The 20912-nt window shown below is 43.4% G+C and overlaps 1 protein-coding gene across 3 annotated transcripts in view; it reads left to right on the top strand.

Moving 5' to 3' along the window:
• Positions 1 to 20912, top strand: part of TRPC4AP (transient receptor potential cation channel subfamily C member 4 associated protein) — a 90424-nt gene that overhangs the window by 56053 nt on the left and 13459 nt on the right. For 2 of the 3 annotated variants that reach the window (XM_030915200.1, XM_030915202.1), the window contains 3 exons: positions 4083 to 4268; positions 14619 to 14785; positions 20112 to 20243. In XM_030915200.1, coding sequence (XP_030771060.1) covers positions 4083 to 4268; positions 14619 to 14785; positions 20112 to 20243 — 485 coding nt within the window. The remainder of the gene's footprint in view (positions 1 to 4082; positions 4269 to 14618; positions 14786 to 20111; positions 20244 to 20912) is intronic. The other variant, XM_030915201.1, reaches the window with a different exon arrangement.

Genomic DNA, 20912 nt, shown 5'->3' with positions numbered 1-20912 from the left:
GAGGGAAAACTACCGGAGTGTGTGGGGAATACTGATGTTTCAGCAGTGAGAGGAGAGAAGAGGCCTGCTTCTGCAGAAATTCCCAGGAGTTGTGAGTGATTTAGTTGTCAGTTTACCATTAACCAGCCAGGTGTGGTAGCTACTGCTAAAGCTGTGAGAATTACAAGGACTGGATACGCTGGGGTGTCAGCCCATGAGATTGTATGTGAATTGCTAGGTATGATTGGTCCAGCGAATTTCTTTCCGGGGAGACAGTCTGTAGCTTTCGTTAGCTTTTCAGGAGGTGAGTGACTCTCAACAGCTCAAGAATCTGGGGTGGGAAGTCCGACTTCTGTGTGCAGGAATGGGGAAGACTAGCTCCTACATGCTGTCCTGAGAGGAGCAGGTCAAGCAGCGGGAGCTATTTTTGCTGAGAACAGAAGTATAAGAATAAAAATCCAGCTTTGTGAAGATTTTCATGTAGAATACAAACTTTTTATTTCTTTTTTGTTTTTTTTGCTTTGTTTTGTTTTGTTTTGAGACTGAGTCTGGCTATGTCACCCAGGCTGGAGTGTAGTGGCACAATCTCGGCTTACTGCATCCTCCGCTTTCTGGTTCAAGCGATTCTCGTGCCTCAGCCTCCCAAGTAGCTGGGACTACAGGCATGGGCCACCACGCCCGACTCATGTTTTTGTGTTTTTAGTAGAAAAGGGGTTTCGCCATGTTGGCCAGGCTGGTCTTGAACTCCCAACCTCAGGTGATCCACCCACCTCGACCTCCCAAAGTGCTGGGATTACAGGCGTGAGCCACCACACCCAGCCTATTTATTTGTTTTTAGAAAAAATAATATACACCTAAGATTTTTTTTAAATGGTACAAAAAGTACAGCAGAGAGTTTGTCCCCCTCCCTGTGGTGACTTTTTACCAGTTTCTTAAACGTCCCTCCAGAGATACTCTATCCATGCCCAATCATGGATGGGGGAAAGAGGGAGAGAGACAGAGATTGACTCCTTCCTGTTTGTACAGATGGTAATGTAAATAGGTAATATAAAATAAGCACTGCTCTGTCTCTTTTTATTAAACTTACCTTGCTAAAAATTATACTCTAGCATATATAGAATTGTATGATTCCTTTTTGTAATTATATAGTATTTTATTATACGGGCATACCATAATTTAATTAGTCCCTCATTAATGGAAATTGATAAGTGTTGGCAAATTCACCTTCCAAAGAAATTACTTGTTCATCTTCCCACCCTGTTGCCTGTAGCCTTCCCAGTACAGAGCATTATCAAACTTTTTTATATTTGCCAAGCTGATACGTAAAAAAAAAAAAAAATGGTGTCTCAAACAGATATCTATTTCTGCATAATTATTTTATGGAGATGGAAGTCACATAACATAAAATTAGCCATTTTAAAGTGAACAACTCAGCGGCATTTCATACATTTACAGTGTTGTGCAGCTACCACCTCTATCTAGTTGCACGTTTTCATCACCCCAAAAGGAAACTCCATACACATTAAGCAGCTACTTGCCATTACGCCTTCTCTCCAACCGCTGGCAACCACCGTTATGCTTTTTTCTCTGTGGATTTACCTATTCAGATTACTTCATATACAGTCATGTGTCACTTAGTAATCTCTATCCTTCTGAGAAATGCAGTGAGGCAATTTTGTCATTGTGTGAATGTCATAGGGTATACTTGCACAAACCTAGCTGGTGTGGCCCATGATACACTTAGGCTGCAAACCTGTACAGCATGTTTCTATACTACATACCGTAGGCACTTGTACCATAATGGTATTTGTGTATCTAAACATAGAAAAAAGTTATAGTAAAAATACAGTATTACAATCTGATGGGACCACCGTCTTCTACGTGGTCTGTCATTGACCGCAACAGCGTTAATGCCGTGCATGACTGTGAACAGAATCATATAGCATATAGCCTTCTGAATCTGGTTTCTTTCACTTGGCATAATGTTTTTGAGGTTCATTCATGTTGTATCATGTCAGTACTTCATTCCTTTATATGGCTGAATAATAGTCATCATATGTAGATACCACAGTTTGTTTATCCCTTAAGTTAACGGACATTTGGGATGTTTTCATCTTATAGTGCTGCTATGAATGTGTGTGTACACATATTTGTGTGCGCACCTGTTTTCAGTTCTTTGGGGTATATATTTAAGAGTGAAATTGCTGGGTCATATGGTAATTCTATGTTTGACTTTTTGAGGAACCTTAATGTAGTATAAGTAAGGTCAAACGTCATCTCATAGCCACTCACTAATTTATAGGGAGGGTGTGTGTGTGTGTTGAGATAGAGTATCACTCTTGCCCACACTGGAGTACAGTGGTGCGATCTCGGCTCACTGCAACCTCTGCATCCCAGGTTCAAACAATTCTCATGCCTCAGCCTCCTGAGTAGCTGGGACTACAGGCGCACGATACCACGCCTGGCTGATTTTTGTATTATTGGTAGAGACGGAGTTCGCCATGTTGACCAGGCTGGTCTTGAACTCCTAGCTTCAAGTGATCCACCCACTTTGGCCTCCCAAAGTGCTAGGATTACAGGCATGAGCCAATGCGCTCAGCCTTGTCAATATAAAAAATCTTTAAAAATCATTTATTAAAAAAAAAAAAAAAAAAAAACGGCCATGAGCAGTGGTTTAAGTCTGTAATTCCAGCACTTTGGGAGGCCACGGTGGGTGGATAGTTCGAGTCCAGGAGTTCAAGCCTGTCTTACTTTATCTCTACTCCCATTTACTATTCCCTACTTCACCTTGGGTTATTTTGAAGTAAACCCCAGACACACATTGCATAATTTCACCTGCATATATTTCAGTGTTTTTACAAGATAATGACTTTTCGTAACTCTGTCATCATATCAAAAATTAATGGTAATCCCTTGATATCCTGAAATATCTAGTCATTTATTATTTTTTAATTAGGTGTAATATTCACATGGTTCCAAAAAATCTGCGGATTCAAAAGTGTTTATTGAAAAGTTTCCATTCCACTGTTATTCCCAGTGACCTTAATTCCCTTTTCCACTTGATGGACATTTTGGCTATTTCCATCTTATAGCTGTTTACTGTGGCAGCCACTGCTCTTGGCTTCTTTTCTGTCCTTCCAGAGAGATTTAATACATATTCAGGCAAACATGAACAGGCATTAGTCTCATTTTAAAGAAGGTTAAATGACAGAGTCAGGATTTGAATCTGGATCTCCCTGCCTCCGAAGTTTATGATGTTCTACTATGCCGATCAGAGTTTCCACCTCACTCATTGTGAATAAAATGAGACTGGTAGAAAGAAAAATTGGGTGATTATTCAGTTTTTTTCTTTACCTTAAAAACATGTTTATCTTCATCCTGCCAGTAAATGTTATAAGAGAATTAGAAACTGTAGATGAGTAATTTTAAGAGAAATGTTTATATTCTCTCCTCCTCAGGAACAGCCACAGCAAATCCCTTGGTATATATGTTTTCATTCCTTATTTGTGTATTTTAAAGAAGTAAATATTTAAATTTTTGAAGAAAATGAACTTAATTAAACTCATATTGTTTAATTTACTCTCTTTAACAAGTAAACAGCTATTTTGAGTCACTGTATAAAGATGTATGTGTCATTCTTAGTGTCTCTGCAGTATTCCATTGTATAAATGTATCATTGTATTTAATTAATCAGCTATTGGTGAACATTTAGTTATCTTCACCTTTTTGCTGTTACAGAAACCACATCAGTGAACCTCCTTACACAGATATTCTCTTGTAATATGACTGGTTATTTCCCTATGGTAAATCCCCAGAAATTGACCTCTTGGCTCAAAGACACACAAATTTAAGGCATTAAGATTGTTCCGATGTACATTCCCAGTAGATTAAAAAGACTGTTTCCCTGTACCTGTTAAAAGTTAAGCTTATGCCTATAACATAATTACTATTTACCTTGGCTTGACATTTCATTTTAAAAGAGTAGCTTTAGCTACTATCAGAGTAAGAATTATTCCTATCATGCAGATTGTTTGTTAGGGCTTTAGGGGTAGTTTTGCTGGTCTCTGTTTTGAAAATTTCCTCGTTTGTTCTTTCCCTGTCAGCGGCCCTTCTCAGCATCCCTGGCTTTGTTGAGCGGCTTTGCAAACTGGCGACTCGAAAGGTGTCAGAGTCAACGGGCACAGCCAGCTTCCTTCAGGAGTTGGAGGAATGGTACACATGGCTAGACAATGCTTTGGTGCTAGATGCCCTGATGCGAGTGGCCAATGAAGAGTCAGAGCACAATCAAGGTATGGGAGGATGGGTCCCCTGAGTGATTGGGAGCTTTTCCATGGGCACCTGGGACCATTCTTGCTCTGCTTTCCATGGAGGATTAATTGGAGATTTGCTCAAAGTAGAATTTTCCTCGAGGCAATTCTAGACCACGACTATTAAGACTCTTTTGATAGCTGGTTACAGAAACCTCATTGAACTCCCCAAAGTGGACTTGATTTCAGGGAGAAGGGCTTTGTTGCATACCTGAGACAGCTGTGTCTCAGGGACTGATAAGAACCAGTAACCAGAGCATTCTTAGGAACCTAGAAACTTCTCTCCTCATCTCTTTTTCTTTCTACAATGTTTCTTAGTCTTCTGTCTTACTGTGCCCTATCTTTTCCTGGTCCCCTTGATGGGACTAGGCAGAAGACTGCCTATTAAATAAGAAGACTCCCAGTCTCAGCTGCAGCTTCCTGGTAAATAACTCTGGCCCGTCTTTGGTTAGGTGCCCACCCCTAAAGCATTTGATTCTGGCCAGCAGGTTCAGAATACACAAACCCAGGAATTCTCAGCTCCTAAACAAGGAATAGGTATCTCACTGGGAGTGGGAGGCCACCAGCTTTTCTTCTTCCCTCCAGCTCCAAATTGAAAAGGCTAAGTTCTCGGTAAGTATGGCAAAGAGGTCAGAGGCTTCCTTCCTCCACCCAACTCCGTACTGCACTCACGGTGTGGAAACTCTATCTCGCATACTTCAGGCCAAGAATTCTATGGCTGTGATCACCTTTGCCTAAGCTTGCTTGCTCATGTACAGAGGTTTTACACTGGGAAAGGCAAGCCCAGAAGACTAGAGGCTACTGACCCTGCTCTGAGAATTTGCCCACAGAGAAAAGCAGTTAGTAAGAACAGAGTCTAGGGAAGTTCATATCTGAGGAGATTTTGATGGTAAGCAAATAATAAAAGACAGGTCTCTCTTCTTTTTACTCTTTTATTTTTTATGTTTTCTCTTTTATTGAATAGAGATTTTGCCATGTTGGCCAGGCTGGTCTCAAACTCCTGGCCTCAGGTGATCCACCCTCTTTGGCCTCCCAGAGTGCCAGGTTTGTAGGCATGAGCCACTATGCCCGGCCAGGTACCTCTTCTTAATTAAGAACAAGGTGATGCACAGGCCAGCTAGTTCACCAGAGAACCAGGGAAGGAGACAGCTGAGAAGAACTCTCCTAAGGTCAGAACAAAGCTCAATTTCAAAAATCACCCCTTCCTGAATTTAATTGAATTAATTTTTTAATTAAATTAATTAAATTTATTTATACGTGGGAGCAGTGTATACTCCAGGGCATTGTCAAAAACAGTCGAGAATTCAGACAGCAGTTAATAGAGCCTAACAGCTGGATGTGATACCAGAAGAGGCGGAAAGCTTTCATGTTTCTTTTGATTAATATTTTCTAGTATAACATTATATCTCCTTCAATTATTTCTTCACTGTATTTCCCAAGTTAACTTTCTTAGAAGTTGCCGGCTGGGTGCAGTAGCTCACACCTGTAATCCCAACACTTTGGGAGGCCAAGGCGGGCGGATCACCTGAGGTCGGGAGTTCGAGACCAGCCTGACCAACATGGAGAAACCCCATCTCTACTAAAAATACAAAATTAGCCGGGCGTGGTGGCACATGCCTGTAATCCCAGCTACTCAGGAGGCTGAGGTAGGAGAATCGCTTGAACCCGGGAGGCGGAGGTTGTGGGGAGCCAAAATGGCATCATTGCACTCCAGCCTGAATAACAAGAGTGAAACTCCATATCAGGAAAAAAATAAAAAGTTGCTTACCACATACATCTTAATATTTTTCAGATTTAAAAAAAATTTTTTTTGAGGAACAAAAAAACACACAAGACTACAGAAAACAAAAAAATGGCAGAAGTAAGTCCAGCTTTATCAATAGTAACATTAAATGCAAATCGATTTAACCATTTAAAAGACAGATTGTTATATTGGATCAGAAAACAAGATCCAGTTATATGCAGCCTACAGAAAACACACTTTCAATTCAAAGATAAAATAGGGCAGTAAAGGACAGAAAAAGATGTATCATGCAGGCAGCATCCACAAGAAAGCTGGAGAGGCTGTACTTTTAAAAAGTTGGAGAGACAGAGTCTCACTCTGTTGCCCAGGCTGGAGTGCAATGGCACGATCAGCTGACTGCAACCTCCACCTCCCAGGTTCAAGCGATTCTCGTGCCTCAGCCTCCCAAGTAGTTGGGATTACAGGCGTGGAGCCTATGGCCGGCTCATTTTTGTGTGTGTTTTTAGTAGAGATGGGGTTTCACCATGTTGGCCAGGTTGGTCTCAAATGGCCTCAGGTGGTCCGCCTGCCTTGGCCTCCCAAAGTGCTGGGATTACAGGTGTGAGCCACCACCACCCAGCCAAAAGAGCTGGAGAGACTTTAAAATAAAAACTATTATCAGAGCAAAATAGGGATATTTTATAATAACGGTGAAACCATCGAGAAGATCTAACAGTTATAAACACGTATGCATCTAAAAACAACCCCCCCAAAAATACGTGAAGCAAAAACTAGCAGATTGGAAGAAAGCAATAGTTCAAAAACAACAGCTGGAGACCTTAACATACTACTTTTAATAATGGATAAAACTAAGCAGAAGATCAACAGGAAAACAGAAGACTTAAAATACTGTATACCAACAAGGACTAACAGCACTGTAGACCACTCCACCCAGCTACTACAGCATGCACATTCTTCTCAAGTGCACGTGAACATTCTCCAGGATAGACCATATGCTAGGCTGTTAAAAAAGTTCAGCAAATTTAAAAGGATTAAAATTTACAAAAGTGTGTCCTCAAATCCCAGTGGGGTGAGTTACAAATAAATAACAGAAACTTGGGAAATTAATAAAATTAAGCAGTATACTTCTAAATAACCAGTGGGTCAAACAGGAAATCACAAGCAAAATTAGGATATATCTTGAGGCTGGGCACGGTGGCTCACGCCTATAATCCCAGACCTTTGGGAGACCAAGGAGGTGGGTCGCTTAAGGTCAGGAGGTCCAGGCGGGAAAATCGCTTGAACCCTGGAAGCGGAGGTTGCCGTGAGCTGAGATCACACCACAGCCTGGGTGACAGCAAGATTCTGTCTCCAAAAAAAAAACCACGGAAATATTTTGAGAGAAATGAAAATGACACTATATAGTAAACTTAGGGGATGCAGCTAAAGTGTACTTAGAGGGAACTTTAGAGCTATAAATGCCTACATTTTTAAATAAATCTAAATTGCCTAAACGTCTACCTTAAGTCATTGGGAAAAAAACAAACATCTCAAGAGGAAAAGGAATTAATAGGATTAGAGTGAAAACTGGTGAGATGGAGAATAGAAAAACAATAGAGAAAATCTACAAAACCAAAGATGATTTTTTTAAAGGTAATCTTTAAAAAGATCAACAAAGTTGACAAACTTTTAGCCACACTGACCAAAAAAGAAAGGCTCAAATTACTAAATTAGAAATGAAAGAAGGTACATTACAACCAACCTTAAGAAAGTAAAAGGACTCTAAGAGAATACTATAAACCATGTAAGCCAATAAACTAAATAACCTGGATGAAATGAGCCAGTTAAAAGACACAAACTACCGCAGCTAACTCAGGAAGAAATAGAAAACCTGAAAGAACTGTAGCAACAAGATTGAATAAATAATGAAAAACTGCCCACAAAGAAAAGTCCTGGCCCACGTGGCTTCACTGGTTAATTCTACCAAGTGTTTCAAGAATTCACACCAATACTTTCCAGACTCTAATAGAAAATAAAAGAGGAAGGAACAGTTCCCAGCTTGTTCTTTGAGATCATATTATCATGATACCAAAACCAGATAAAGACATCACAAGACCAGTATCTCTTATGATTATAGGTGCAAAAATCCTCAACAAAATACTTAGCACACCAAGGATAGCAACATACAAGGATTGTATACCATGACCAAATGGATTTATGTAAATTTGGTTCAACGTTTGAAAATCAGTTTATGTAATACACTGTATTCATAGAATAAAGGACAAAAATCACATGATCGTTTCCATAAAAGCATTTGACAAAATCCAACACCCCTTCTGGTAAAAACAAAAACTCAGGAGAGAACTTCTTCAACCTGTTAAAGGGCATCTACAGAAACCCATGGCTAACATCATACCTAATGGCAAAAAATGGAAAGCTTCTCCCACTAAGATCAGGACCAAGAGTTCCTGATTGTTTCTGGAAGTGGCAGTGCTGTTGCCGCTTCTCTTCAGCATTGTATCGGAGGTTCTGGCTAGGGCAGTTAGGCAAGAAAAAGAAATTAAAGGCATACAAATTAGAAAAGTAGTGAAACTCTTCACAGATGGGATGATCTTATATGTAGAAAAACCTAAGGAACCTACTATAGAAACCAATAAACTAATAAACAGGTTCAACAAAGGTTCAGAATGGCTAATGTTAAAAAATGAGTAGTATTTCTATACAGTAGCAATCAACAAACCAAAAATGAAATTAAGAAAATTTTATTGGCCGGGCGCGGTGGCTCAAGCCTGTAATCCCAGCACTTTGGGAGGCCGAGACGGGCGGATCACGAGGTCAGGAGTTCGAGACCATCCTGGCTAACACGGTGAAACCCCGTCTCTACTAAAAAATACAAAAAGCTAGCCGGGCGAGGTGGCTGGCGCCTGTAGTCCCAGCTACTCGGGAGGCTGAGGCAGGAGAATGGCGTAAACCCGGGAGGCGGAGCTTGCAGTGAGCTGAGATCCGGCCACTGCACTCCAGTCCGGGTGACAGAGCGAGACTCCGTCTCAAAAAAAAAAAAAAAAAAAAAATTTTATTTACAATAGGATCAAAAAAATAAAATACTTAGCAACTTAAGTGTAAAACTTATACTCTGAAAATTCTAAAACATCATTGAAAAATTAAACCCTAAATAAATGTAAAGACATCCCTTGTCTTTGAATCAGAAGATTAATATTGTTAACAGTATTCCCATTACTGATCTACAGGTCAGCCTTGCAGATTCAACACAGTTTCTGTCAGAACTCTCAGCTGACTACTTTGCAAAAATGGACTGGCTGATCCTAAAATTCATGTAGAAATGCGAGAGACTCAGATGAACAAAAACAATCTTGAACTAGGCCGGGTACAGTGACTCATGCCTGTAATCCCAGCACTTTGGGAGGCTGAGGCTGGAGGATCACTTGGCCTCAGGAGTTTGAGACCAGTGTGGGTAATATAGCGAGACCCCGTCTCCAAAAAATTTAAAAAATAGCCAAGCCTCGTGGCACCCACTTATAGTCCCAGCTACTCAAGAGGCTGAGGTGGGAGGTTAGCTTGAGCTCAGGAGTTTGAGGCTGCAGTAACCTGTGATCGTGCCACTGTACTCCAGCCTGGGTGACAGCGAGACTCTGTCTTAAAAAAAAAAAAAAACCTAAGAGAACTCATGTCCTGACTTGAAAACTTACTACAAAGCTGCAATCGACACTGTGCTGCCGGCCTGAGGATAGACATACTGATCAGAGTTGAGAGTTCAGAAATAAAGCCTCATGCTTATTATGATCAATTGATTTTCAACAGGTACCAAGACCATTCATTGGTGGAAACAGTAGTAGTCTTTTCAACAAATGGTACTGGGACCATTTGATGTCCACATGCAAAAGAATGAAGTTAGATCCCCTGCCTCATGTCATATACAAAATTAAAAGGGTCAAAGACCTAAATAAAAGAGCTAAACTTACAAAACCCTTAGAAGAAAACATAAGGATAAAGCTTCATGACCTTGGATTTAACAATTTAGATGCCATACACAGTGACATCTGAAGCACAAGCAACCAGGCAAATAAATAATAGATTGGACTTCATCGAAGTTAAAACTTGTTGTTCTTCAGAAAACACTATCAGGAAAGTGAAAAGAGAACACACAGCATGGAAGAATGTTTTTGTGGGGAATACAGGGTTGGGACATTTTTGCAAATCATATATCTAATAAGGGATTTGTATCTAGAATGTATAAAGAACTCCCATAACTCAATAATAAAAAGACAACCCATTTCAAAATATAGACAAAGGATCTGAATAGACATTTCTCCAAAGAAGATATACAAATAATTATTAAGCACGTGAAAAATGTTCACCATCATTAGCCATCAGGGAAATGCAAATCAAAACCACAGTGAGGCCCGGCACAGTGGCTGGCACCGTAATCCTAACACTTTGGGAGACCAAGGCAGGAAGATTGTCCAAGAGCAGCTCGAACAACAGAGCAAGACCTCATCTCTACAAAAAAAAAAAAAATGTTTTTTGGTTAGCCAGGCATGGTGGCATGTGCCCATAGTAGTCCTGGCAACTTGGGAGTCTGAGGTGGGAGGATTGTTTGGGTCCAGAGTTCAAGGCTGCAGTGAGCTGTGGTCCTGCCACTGCACTTCAGTCTAGGTGATAGAGGAAAAAACAAACCCCACAATGACTCACTCAAATGGTTGTCAAAAAAGGTAGATAATAAGGGTTGGCAAGAATAGGGAGAAATCAGAACCCACATTCACTATTAGTGGACATGTAGAATAGTGCAGCCACTTTAGAAAACAGTCTAGCAGTTCCTCAGAAGGTTAACATACAGTTATGTCATAGGGCCCAGAAATCCTACTCCCAGGTATATACCCAAGATAAATGAAAATACATGTTACTCAAAAACTTTTTCAGGAATATTCATCACAGCATATTCATAACAGCCAAAATAATGGAAACAACGCAAATGACTGTCACCCGATGAATGAATAAACAGGATATGGTATATTCTTATGTATTTATTTTTTTTGGAGACAGGGTCTTGCTTTGTCGCCTAGGCTACAGTGCGGTGGTGTGATCACAGCTCGCCTAGGCTACAGTGCGGTGGTGTGATCACAGCTCATTGCACTCATTGCAGCCCTGACCTCCCAGGCTCAGCCATCCTCACACCTCAGCCTCCTGAGTAGCTGGAAACACAGGTGCACGCCACCACGCCCAGCTAATTTTTTTATTTTTTGTAATAAAAAGAGACAGGGTCTTGCTGTGTTACCCAAGCTGGTCTCAAACTCCTGCGCTCAAACGATCTTCCCGTCTTGGTCTCCCAGAGTGCTGGAATCACAGGCGTGAGCCACTGTGCCAAGCCAGAATGTGGCGTATTTATACCAGCGGGTGTTATTCAGCAGTTAAAAAAAGGGAATGCTGATCGGTGCCACGGCATAGATAAACCCTGAAAACATTGTACTAGGTGAAAGAAGCGTCACAAAAGACGGCATATTGCATGAGTGCATTAATATGAAATGTCCTGAATAGGCAATTACCTAGAGATGGAAAATAGTTTCATGGTTGCCTAGAGCTAAGGGGTTTGGTGGGAAATAGGAAGTGACTGGTAGTGAGTACAAGGCTGATTTTGGGGGGTGATGAAGATACTCTAAAATTGATTGTGGTAATGGCTGCACAACTCTATGAATATCCTAAAAATCATGATATGGTTAATTAAATGGATGAATTGCATGATATGTGAATTGTACCTCCAAGCTGTTTAAAAAAAGACAACAAATGAGTGTGCATGCCCGCAGAAAACGGAGTGCAGTGCAGACAGAGAGAGTGGTGACCGCTCCAATCGGCGTGGTAGAGCTGAAGAGACTCAGAGGGAAGCACAGGCCTTGTGAGCTGGTTTTCCCATCCTCATCCTTGGGACTGTCCTTGTTGCTAAGCTCTCCATTGCTTTGGAGACTGTTTCTGGAAAATATCCCAGAAAGTCTGTCAGGCCTGTACAAGCCAGGCACCAAAAGTTGGTGGTGACTTGGAGAGGCGTCAAGCTGCCCTGTCTCTTGCTTCGTAGATGTTCGTTTCTCAGTAGGACTTGTGTGCCCCACACTGTGCCCACTGCTTCCATAAACATCCTTCCTGCAGGACTCCCTAGAGCACCATGGGCTGGGTGCTGAGGATACCAAGCATGCAAGGTCACACAGCAGTGTATGACAGAGGCAGGATTCTGCGTGATAGTTCTTCAGGTTCACTTTGCAGATTAGCCGACACTTAACTGTTCTGGAAGCTGGGCCAAGGAGTCCTAACATGGAAATTGAGTAACTATAGTTTTTTGCCCAAGGTACAGGAGAATAAATATGAGTAGATGGAATCTCTTAAATTAAAAATTTCTCCAGTAAATTTTTCCTGAGTCTTTGTCTCCTGCCTGTTTAGTTCCCATTAAAAGCTTGGAGATGAAAAAGAAGAATACAAAGTAGCAAGCAAGCGTTAGCAGATAAACTCAGTTTTCTGAGAACTTATATTTAGTTTCTAATTGTATGTTGCTTACTTCAGGCATTGTTTCAGGCGCCTTCAATATATTCCTCTACTCCTTACAACGTTAAAGGGTGGGTATGGTTGTCAGTATTGCTGTTTTACAAAGGAGGATGGATACTGAAGCATGAGAGGTCCACTGATTTACTGAAGACCACCCAGTTAGTGATTGGGGTTCAAACCCAGTAGTTTGGCTTCAGGGTCCCTGCTCGTAACTACCGTGCCATGCTGTGTCTCAGTCACGCTTCATTCAGCAGCTTGTCGTCTTCCAGGGTTGTGATTTTAACATAACATGGCTGGGAAAAGTAGTTCCAAGTCTGTAGGATAGAGTAAGTTAGATTCTCTCTCTCTTTTTTTTTTTTTTTTTTTTTGAGACAGGGTTCAGCTCTGTCGTCCAGGCTGGAGTACAGTGGCATGATCTCTGTTGGTTCACTACAACCTTCACCTTCCAGACTCGAGCGATCATCCCACCTCTCCCTCTTCAGTAGCTGGGACTACAGGCACATGCCACCATGCCCAGCTAATTTTTAAAATTTTTTTATAGAGATGAGGTCTCACTGTATTGTCCAGGCTGGTCTCAAACTCCTAGGCTCAAGCAGTCCACCTGCCTTTGCCTCCTAAAGTCGTGGGATCATAGGCATGAGCCACCACACCCGGTTGGAATAAGTTAGGTTCTTCTGTCTTGATACTTTGCAGAGTATCACTATGTTTTCTGTATGAGCCTTACCTGAATATATCTGATAACCACTCCTCTATACCACATAGAAGCCTTTGCAAAAGGCCTCTAGGGAAACAGTTCCTATAGGAGCTTGAGAGGACCTTGGCAGTTATTGATTCATCTTCTCACCTTAAAAATGAGGAAACTGAAGGGAAGTCACTCTGCCAAGATCACTTAGCCTCTCCTGACTCTTGACCGATGCCCTTTTAAAATAATAGGGATCTAGGCCGGGCACAGTGGCTTACCCCTGTAATCCCAGCACTTTGGGAGGCCGAGGCGGGCAGAGCACTTGAGGTCAGGAGTTCGAGACCAGCCCGGCCAACATGATGAAACCCCATCTCTACTAAAAATAGAAAAATTAGCTGGGCATGGTGGCATGCGCCTGTATTCCCAGCTACTCGAGAGGCTGAGGCAGGAGACTTGCTTGAAACCAGGAAGCGGAGGTTGCAGTGAGCCGAGATCGCACAACTGCATTCCAGCCTGGGTGACACAGCCAGACTCGGTAAGTAAGTAAGTAAATAAATAAATACATAAATAAAGGATCTAGGAGTGAATGGGGGCTTGCTAAGAATCAGATGCTGGGCTTCTCTTATGTTCCCATTCAGTCTTCACAGTAACCCTAGCTGTCTGCTGCAGTAGTACAGAGCAGTCTAAGGCCTAGTGAGGAGGGGACTGGCCCAAAGTCATAAAGCCAGTAAGTCTGACACATGTCAAGTGTCCAGTAAATATTACTTAGCTGCTGTTGATGTTAGCAGTAATGACATTGGGTAAAATGAAAGTCTGCCTATAGATAGCGTGTTCATCTGCATCAATAGCATCAGTTGTGATACCCAGTCTGCTTTAGAAAGTTGAACCTTAGAAAAATTTAGATGGTTCTTTTAAAAAATAGGGAATTCTTCAAAAAGAATCCCTCTCAGGCTTCCGCAGTGTCCCTCATGGAATCTCAGCAGTAGAACCAAGTAAGCAGGGCCATTTGCGACTTGAAGAGCGGTCCCCATAATTTGCTGTCAGACATCTGCCTGGGCACTTTCTGGGGGTCTGGTTGGTGGCAGGAGAAGGGGATAAGCAGGGAGGGATGGGTCATGTTACTGTGTTGGCTGTGTCCGAGTATTTTTACTTCATGTAAAAGTTGATGAGATACAACTACTGCAGAGTCCATTTTTCTGAGTCTCTGAGCTTACCTGGCTCCTAGGGGTGTGGAGGGAGTTTTGCAGCTTTCAGAGTCTCTGTTCAGGCTCAAGGCCCAGCTGAATGGCTATGCTACAAGTCTGTTCAGAGCAAGTTCGAGGGACAGAAATGTGTTTCCTCACAAGCCGTGACTCAATCCTCTCTCCGGTGGCTGTGTCAGCCTCCATTGTGTTCCCTCCTCCAGGGGCTTCTGAGGAGAATGGCCTGCCTCACACGTCAGCCAGGACCCAGCTGCCCCAGTCAATGAAGATTATGCATGAGATCATGTACAAACTGGAAGTGCTCTATGTCCTCTGCGTGCTGCTGATGGGGCGTCAGCGAAACCAGGTGGGCCCCTCTCCAGCGTCTCAGGACACGGGGAGCAGGTGCTGCCCAGGCGCTCATGGTATGCCAGGTGCTCCACAGGGCCTTCTGTTGGAATGGCTCTTGCTCTAGCCTGGGAGAGCATGGGGTATTTCTCCTAGTGTTCTACCCGTCAGGAAACCAGGCTGATTCCAGAAGCGCGAGTCTTTCCACTGTGCGTTGCTGTGTGGAGCGTTTCTAGGCATTCCTGGTTGGTGCTCAGGGCAGGAGCAGGCAGTTGCCTCCGTGAGGTGAAGATGAAAGGGTTGAAAACTGGCAAGACTGGCCCTGTGGATGTGCTGGAGGAGCTGCCAACCTGATGTGGGCTCAGGGCAGTGGGACAGAGCCCAGAGCTGTGTCTGCTTAGGAAAACTGGGCAAGTAGAGGGGCTCCAGATGTGCAGGGCTTCCCTGAGTCTTGAAGTAATTCCAGGATGGAGGAGGAAGGGCCCATAACCTACAGTGGAGGAAAAAGGGCTTGGAAGAGTGCAGCCCTCCTCCTCAAGACTGTAGCCTTTTCCCGCAGACCACGCCCTTCTCCTAGGGAGGAAACCAGGCTTGGGGGCAGGAGAGGCTGGGGTCTCAGCAGTCCTTCCACACCTTTCTGCGTCAGACACTGGACTGTCACAAGTCTGGGCAACATCGGTGCAGTTACCCCCATTTTACAAGTGAGGATGAAAACATCTGGAAGAGAATGAAAGAGTGTAGCAGGTGGGACAGGGCAGTGCCCTGGGGAGGAGTGTGCGTAGTCACTGGGACAGTGAGGCAACTGGGGGACGGCCTGGAGAAAACAGCCAGGAGAGGAAGCCTGATGGCTCGCGGGGACCAGGTCACGTCAAGCTGTCACGGGCCATTTTAAAGACTTTGGTTTTTACTCCAAGTGAAGTGAGAAGTCATTCCTTTGACTGCTTTGGGAAAGACTGGAAACAGCAAGGAAGGGAATAGGGTGACCATTAGGGGCCCTCATAATAGGGCCAAGAGATGATAGCAGCTAGGACCAGCATATTGGTGTTGGGACTGGTGGGAAGTGGTTGCATTCTGGATACATTTTGAAAGATAGGATTTGCTGATGGTTTGGATGTGAACTAAGCAAATAGGAGAATGGATTTGCCATGTATTGCGATGGTTAAGACCAGCAGGTAAGGGGTGGAGGGGCAGGCTTAGGAAGATGGGGAGCTGCGTTTTGTACAAGGTAGATTTGAGGTGTCTGATGGAATTGGCACTTGGATTGATTACCTACAGCTGCTGTTGGGGAGATGGCAAGGCTGGAGGTGTCACTTTGGGAGTCCTCAGCCTATGTTGTATTTAAAACCAGGACACTGGATGAGACCCCACACTGATAGCCACAGCATTGGCGTCCCTTCCTTCAATATGGAACATGTTTTTTATAAAAAATAATAATTGTAGGGACAACTTTTATGCGTTGAGTGCTGTTACTTTTCCGAGGCACTTTCACAGTTGTTTATATTTGAAATAATTGTAGGAACAGCTTCTATGTGTTGAGTGCTGTTACTTTTCCGAGGCACTTTCACAGTTGTTTGAATTTTCAGGTATTTAGTAAGTTACACAACAGGTGGTGACTCTGTGTCCCCACACTCGATTCTTGAGAAAGCCAGGGCATAAACTAGGCTGTGCTCTCGGGGACAGGCCTGGATAGAGCCAGGATTTAAACTCTGCTACCCTGCTTCCTCTTTCTGCCATCTCACAACAGTTCTCTGTTCGCTGAGCCCTCTTGTTTCCACGTTGCTATGAGTCGTTGCAGTCTTGAGCTAAACTGTGTGATTACAGCGCTGCTTCCTTGGGAAGGGACCATTAGTGACCTTGAAATCCTGGCCCCCCAAAATAACTTTCACTAGCATGTTCTCATTTGCACAGTCAGCATTTCCTGGTTTTCTGCTGTGTGCTGGGCACCGTGAGGATCTGGATTCCCAGATCCTGCCTACACTGGGTAGCAAGGGAAAGGATTTCCTTGGCCAGGCCTCACAGAAGGCTTCTTCCTTAAAGAGGCCTTCTTGTTAATGGGCAGTTGGGCCAAGTTCTCGGACCAATCTTGGCCAAACTGAAATCTCAAGACTGGAAAGGCTCCCCAAATGCTGTCAAGTTTCATCCCTCTGGTGCTTATGAAAATCATCCATATAGCAGTCTTTTCTTTTAGTCATTTCTTCAAGCCCTGAGTAGCTTCCACATTACCTCACTGAGCCTTTTCAACAGCTCCGTCGTCCCCCATCTCCTTTTCTGTCAAGGGACTTGAGCTCAAAGAATGTTGCCGAGGGTCACAAAGCTACCTTGTGAACCCAGGGCTTGCTGACTGCGAAGCCTGAGCTCTTACCACTGCCTCCTCAGGTAGAGTGGCACTTCATCTCGCCCACCTGCCTACCATCCTCCTATAGAGCAGGCCATGGGGCTGGACCTGAGAGTAGGAATAATGCATTCTACAAGTAAAATTTGTTTTACAAATTTTACACATGAAGAAGCTGCTATTTTCTTTGTTTCTTTCTTTCTTTCTTTTTTTCCCCTTTTTTTGAGGTAGTCTTGCTCTGCTGCCCAGGCTGGAGCGGTGCAGTGGCGTGATCTCAGCTGACTGCAACCTCTGCTCCCGAGCTCAAGCGATCCTCCTGCCTCAGCCCTCCAAGTAGCTGGGGTTACAGGCGCACACCACCATGCCTGGCTGATTTTTGTGTTTTGTTTTTGTTTTTGAGACGGAGTCTCCCTGTCACTCAGGCTGGAGTGCAATTTCTGCTCACTTCAACCTCCGCCTCCCAGGTTCAAGCAATTCTCCTGCCTCAGCTTCCCGAGTAGTTGGGACTACAGGCATGCGCCAGCACACCCGGCTAATTTTTGTATTTTTAGTAGAGAGGGTTTCACCATGTTGGCCAGGCTGGTCTGAAACTCCTGACCTCAAGTGATCCACCTGCCTTGTCCTCCCAAAGTGCTGGGATTACAGGTGTAAGCCACCATGCCCGGCCCTAATTTCTGTATTTTTAGTAGAGACAGGGCTTCACCATATTGCCCAGGCTGGTCTCGAAATCCTGAGCTCAGGTGATCTGCCCATCTTGGCCTCCCAAAGTGCTGGGATTACAGGTGTGAGCCACCATGCCCGGCTAAGAAGCTGGTATTGTTAAGAGAAAAGGGAAATGATGTAGGAGAAACCTCAAACCTAAATACTGTCCTGAACTTAGGAGACCCAGGGTCAGGTCCAAGTCTGCCTCAGAAGGCCCCTCTCTTCCCAGCTTTGTGTCTCACCCCTCATCTCTTTAAGATTGGGTTTCTAGTCTGTGCAATGAGGCAGTTGCACTGAATGAATTTTTGTGGGCCATTGTTGCAGCATTTTATAGCTGTGTGACCTGGGCCTGGCTTAGGGCCCTTTGAGTGAGACAGGAAGGCACATGGCTTGGTAAACACCATAGATGTCAGCCGTACCTCCCCAACCCCAGTTAAGCAGGGCAAGGTAGACCCGGGCTGGATTTTAGTAAAGGCTTGAGTGGCAGAGCAGGTGTCATTTTACATCAGCCTCAGTCTTAACAGGTTCTGGGCTGCTTATGAGTCTAACACTGGCCAGAGGCTGTGATTTCTGGTAGAAAGAGAATAGTAACCTCCGTTGCTTTCAGTGGCAAAACCCACAATTACTTTTACACAACCTAATATGTTGAAAGGAGAGGTCCATTGAAATGGAGGCTGCCAGGGATGTCTTTGTCAGGTTCTGGTCTCCCAAGATAAATGCATACCTGTAGTGGGCTAGAAAGGGGCAGACTTTAGGATCAGAACACCTGAGTTAGGTGTATTGCAATCACTGACGTTGCCCAGGCTGGTCTTGCTGAACTTCTCCCCCTTGTAAAATGGCAGTAAGCGAGCACTGGTGCTGTGTGCAGAGCTTTACGTGTGCTTTCTGACTTGATCCTTACAACAGCCCTGAGAAGGGCTAGTAATAGCCTTACGTTATATAAACAAATTTTAAAAGGGAAATCATTCCTGTAGTTCTGTTTTAAAAGATTTAAGTTAGTATCAATGAAGCCTGTCTCCCCTCTGATCCTTGACATTCTGATGGTTCCATGAAGCAGCTAATTTTACCAGTTATTAGTGTATCCTTCTAGAGACATTTTTATGCTTACAAAGGCGAATTGTATTCCTCTCTTTTTTACACAGTCAGTAATATAGCATGAACATACTTGCTTTCCCAGTATTATCTCTCAGCAGTTGTTAAGTTCACGACATACAAAACACCTTGATTCTTTTTTACTGGTGCCTTATATCCCGTTGAGTGGCATACCATAATTTATTTCGCTAATCTCTGTTGATGGAAGTGTAGGTTATATCTATTTTGGGGCATTACAAATAATGCTGCAGTGAATAGCATTGTAAATATGTGTCATTTAGTATTTATATGGATCTGAGTGTAAATTCCTCAAGTGGAATTGCTGGTTAAAGGGATTATGGATTTGAAATTTTAGAGCTACTGCGAAACCCTCTTCCCTGTGCAGGTCGTAGCAGTGTGCCCTCCCACCAACAGCGTGTGAATGTACCTGATGCCCAGGTCACCAACACGTTCTTTTAGAGCTTTGTCATTTTTCCCAGTCTGAAAGAGTGGAAAATCAGAGATGTTTGTAGGACTCCTTATAGAGGAATTTCTTTGCTTGTGGAATGAATTGCCAATGTCTGTTCTCTTGTTGTCATATTTGGCTTGTGACTTTGCTTATTTTGAGTTTTGCCATTCAGAATTTTAAAAGGTTTGGGTGGTTGATGTCAACAAGCCTCTTTTTGAGCTTCTAGGTTTAGTGTGATCCTTCAGAAAGGCTTTTCCAACTCTTAGATCATTTTTTTTTTAATTCTTTGCAGAGATTTTTCTGGATCTTAGAGTTTTTAAATAATCGTATCTTACTTTCAGCTGAAATTTATCCTAGTGCAAAGCATGAGGGACATTTTCATGTTAATACAAGGAGACAAATCTTAAGGAATTTAAGGTTACAAAGTTTGCACATGGTGAAGCTAAGAGTCAAACCCAGGACTCTCGAATCCGAAAGGATTCTTAAATCATACGCAGGACTATCTGAATCCCAAACTCATGCTTCTGTGATAGGAACTGTCATACATTATGACTTGTAGGATTATCGTGAGCATTAATGAGCAAAGTTAGAAAGTGTGTGTGTGTTGGGCGTAGAGGATACACGGATGTTTTCTTCAAACCCCGGCACTTCTTACTGACAGTTAGTTGCTTTCTTCGTCCTGAATGTCATTATCGTGTGTACTGAGCAGGAGGTTTTGCTGGATTTTTCAAGCACATTTGCTTAATACTTTTTCCTTCCTATCCCATCCAGGTTCACAGAATGATTGCAGAGTTCAAGCTGATCCCTGGACTTAATAATCTGTTTGACAAACTGATTTGGAGGAAGCATTCAGCATCTGCTCTTGTCCTCCATGGTCACAACCAGAACTGTGACTGTAGCCCGGTAAGCAGGAGACCTCTGGGGACAGACAGATGGTGCCTCACTGGCTTGGAGTAGTTGTTTCAAGACTGCTGCTGGCCCGTTGACCTTTTTTCCTTTGGGACTAGAGCAGAGACTAAAATTATATTTTATAGTCCCCTAATTGGAAGCTACCTTGGAGTAGGATCTGAGTGAACCCCACTCCCCACCCCAACCTATGCGGAAATCCCTTTTAAGATGTTCCTAGGCCGGGCGCAGTGCGCATGCCTGTAATCCCAGCACTTTGGGAGGCTGAGCGGGCAGATCACTTGAGGTCAAGAGTTACAGACCGGCCTGGCCAAGTATGGTGTTGGGTGCCTGTAATCACAACTCTTTGGGAGGCTGAGACACCAGAATTGCTTGAACCCAGGAGGCGGAGGTTGCACTGAGCTCAGATCACACCACTGCACTCCAGCCTGGGCAACAGAGTGAGACTGTGTCTCAAAAAAAAAAAAGTTCCTGCCTGAGGCCCTGTAGCCAACTTCCCCTTGTACATCTCTGTGATGGGGATCTCATTTCACTCCAGGCAGGGGGCTGCCCACTGCATGAGCTAGCAGCATGCTTTTCCTTATTTGCTGTTTTATCCTATTATAATTTTCTTTTTTTTTTTTTTTTTTTTTTGAGACGGAGTCTCGCTCTGTCGCCCAGGCTGGA

Source organism: Rhinopithecus roxellana, chromosome 13 (genome assembly GCF_007565055.1).
Source record: "Rhinopithecus roxellana isolate Shanxi Qingling chromosome 13, ASM756505v1, whole genome shotgun sequence".
Taxonomy (NCBI): Eukaryota; Metazoa; Chordata; class Mammalia; order Primates; family Cercopithecidae; genus Rhinopithecus; species Rhinopithecus roxellana.
Note: the sequence above shows the minus strand (reverse complement) of the source record. Positions and strands in the feature narration are given on the sequence as shown.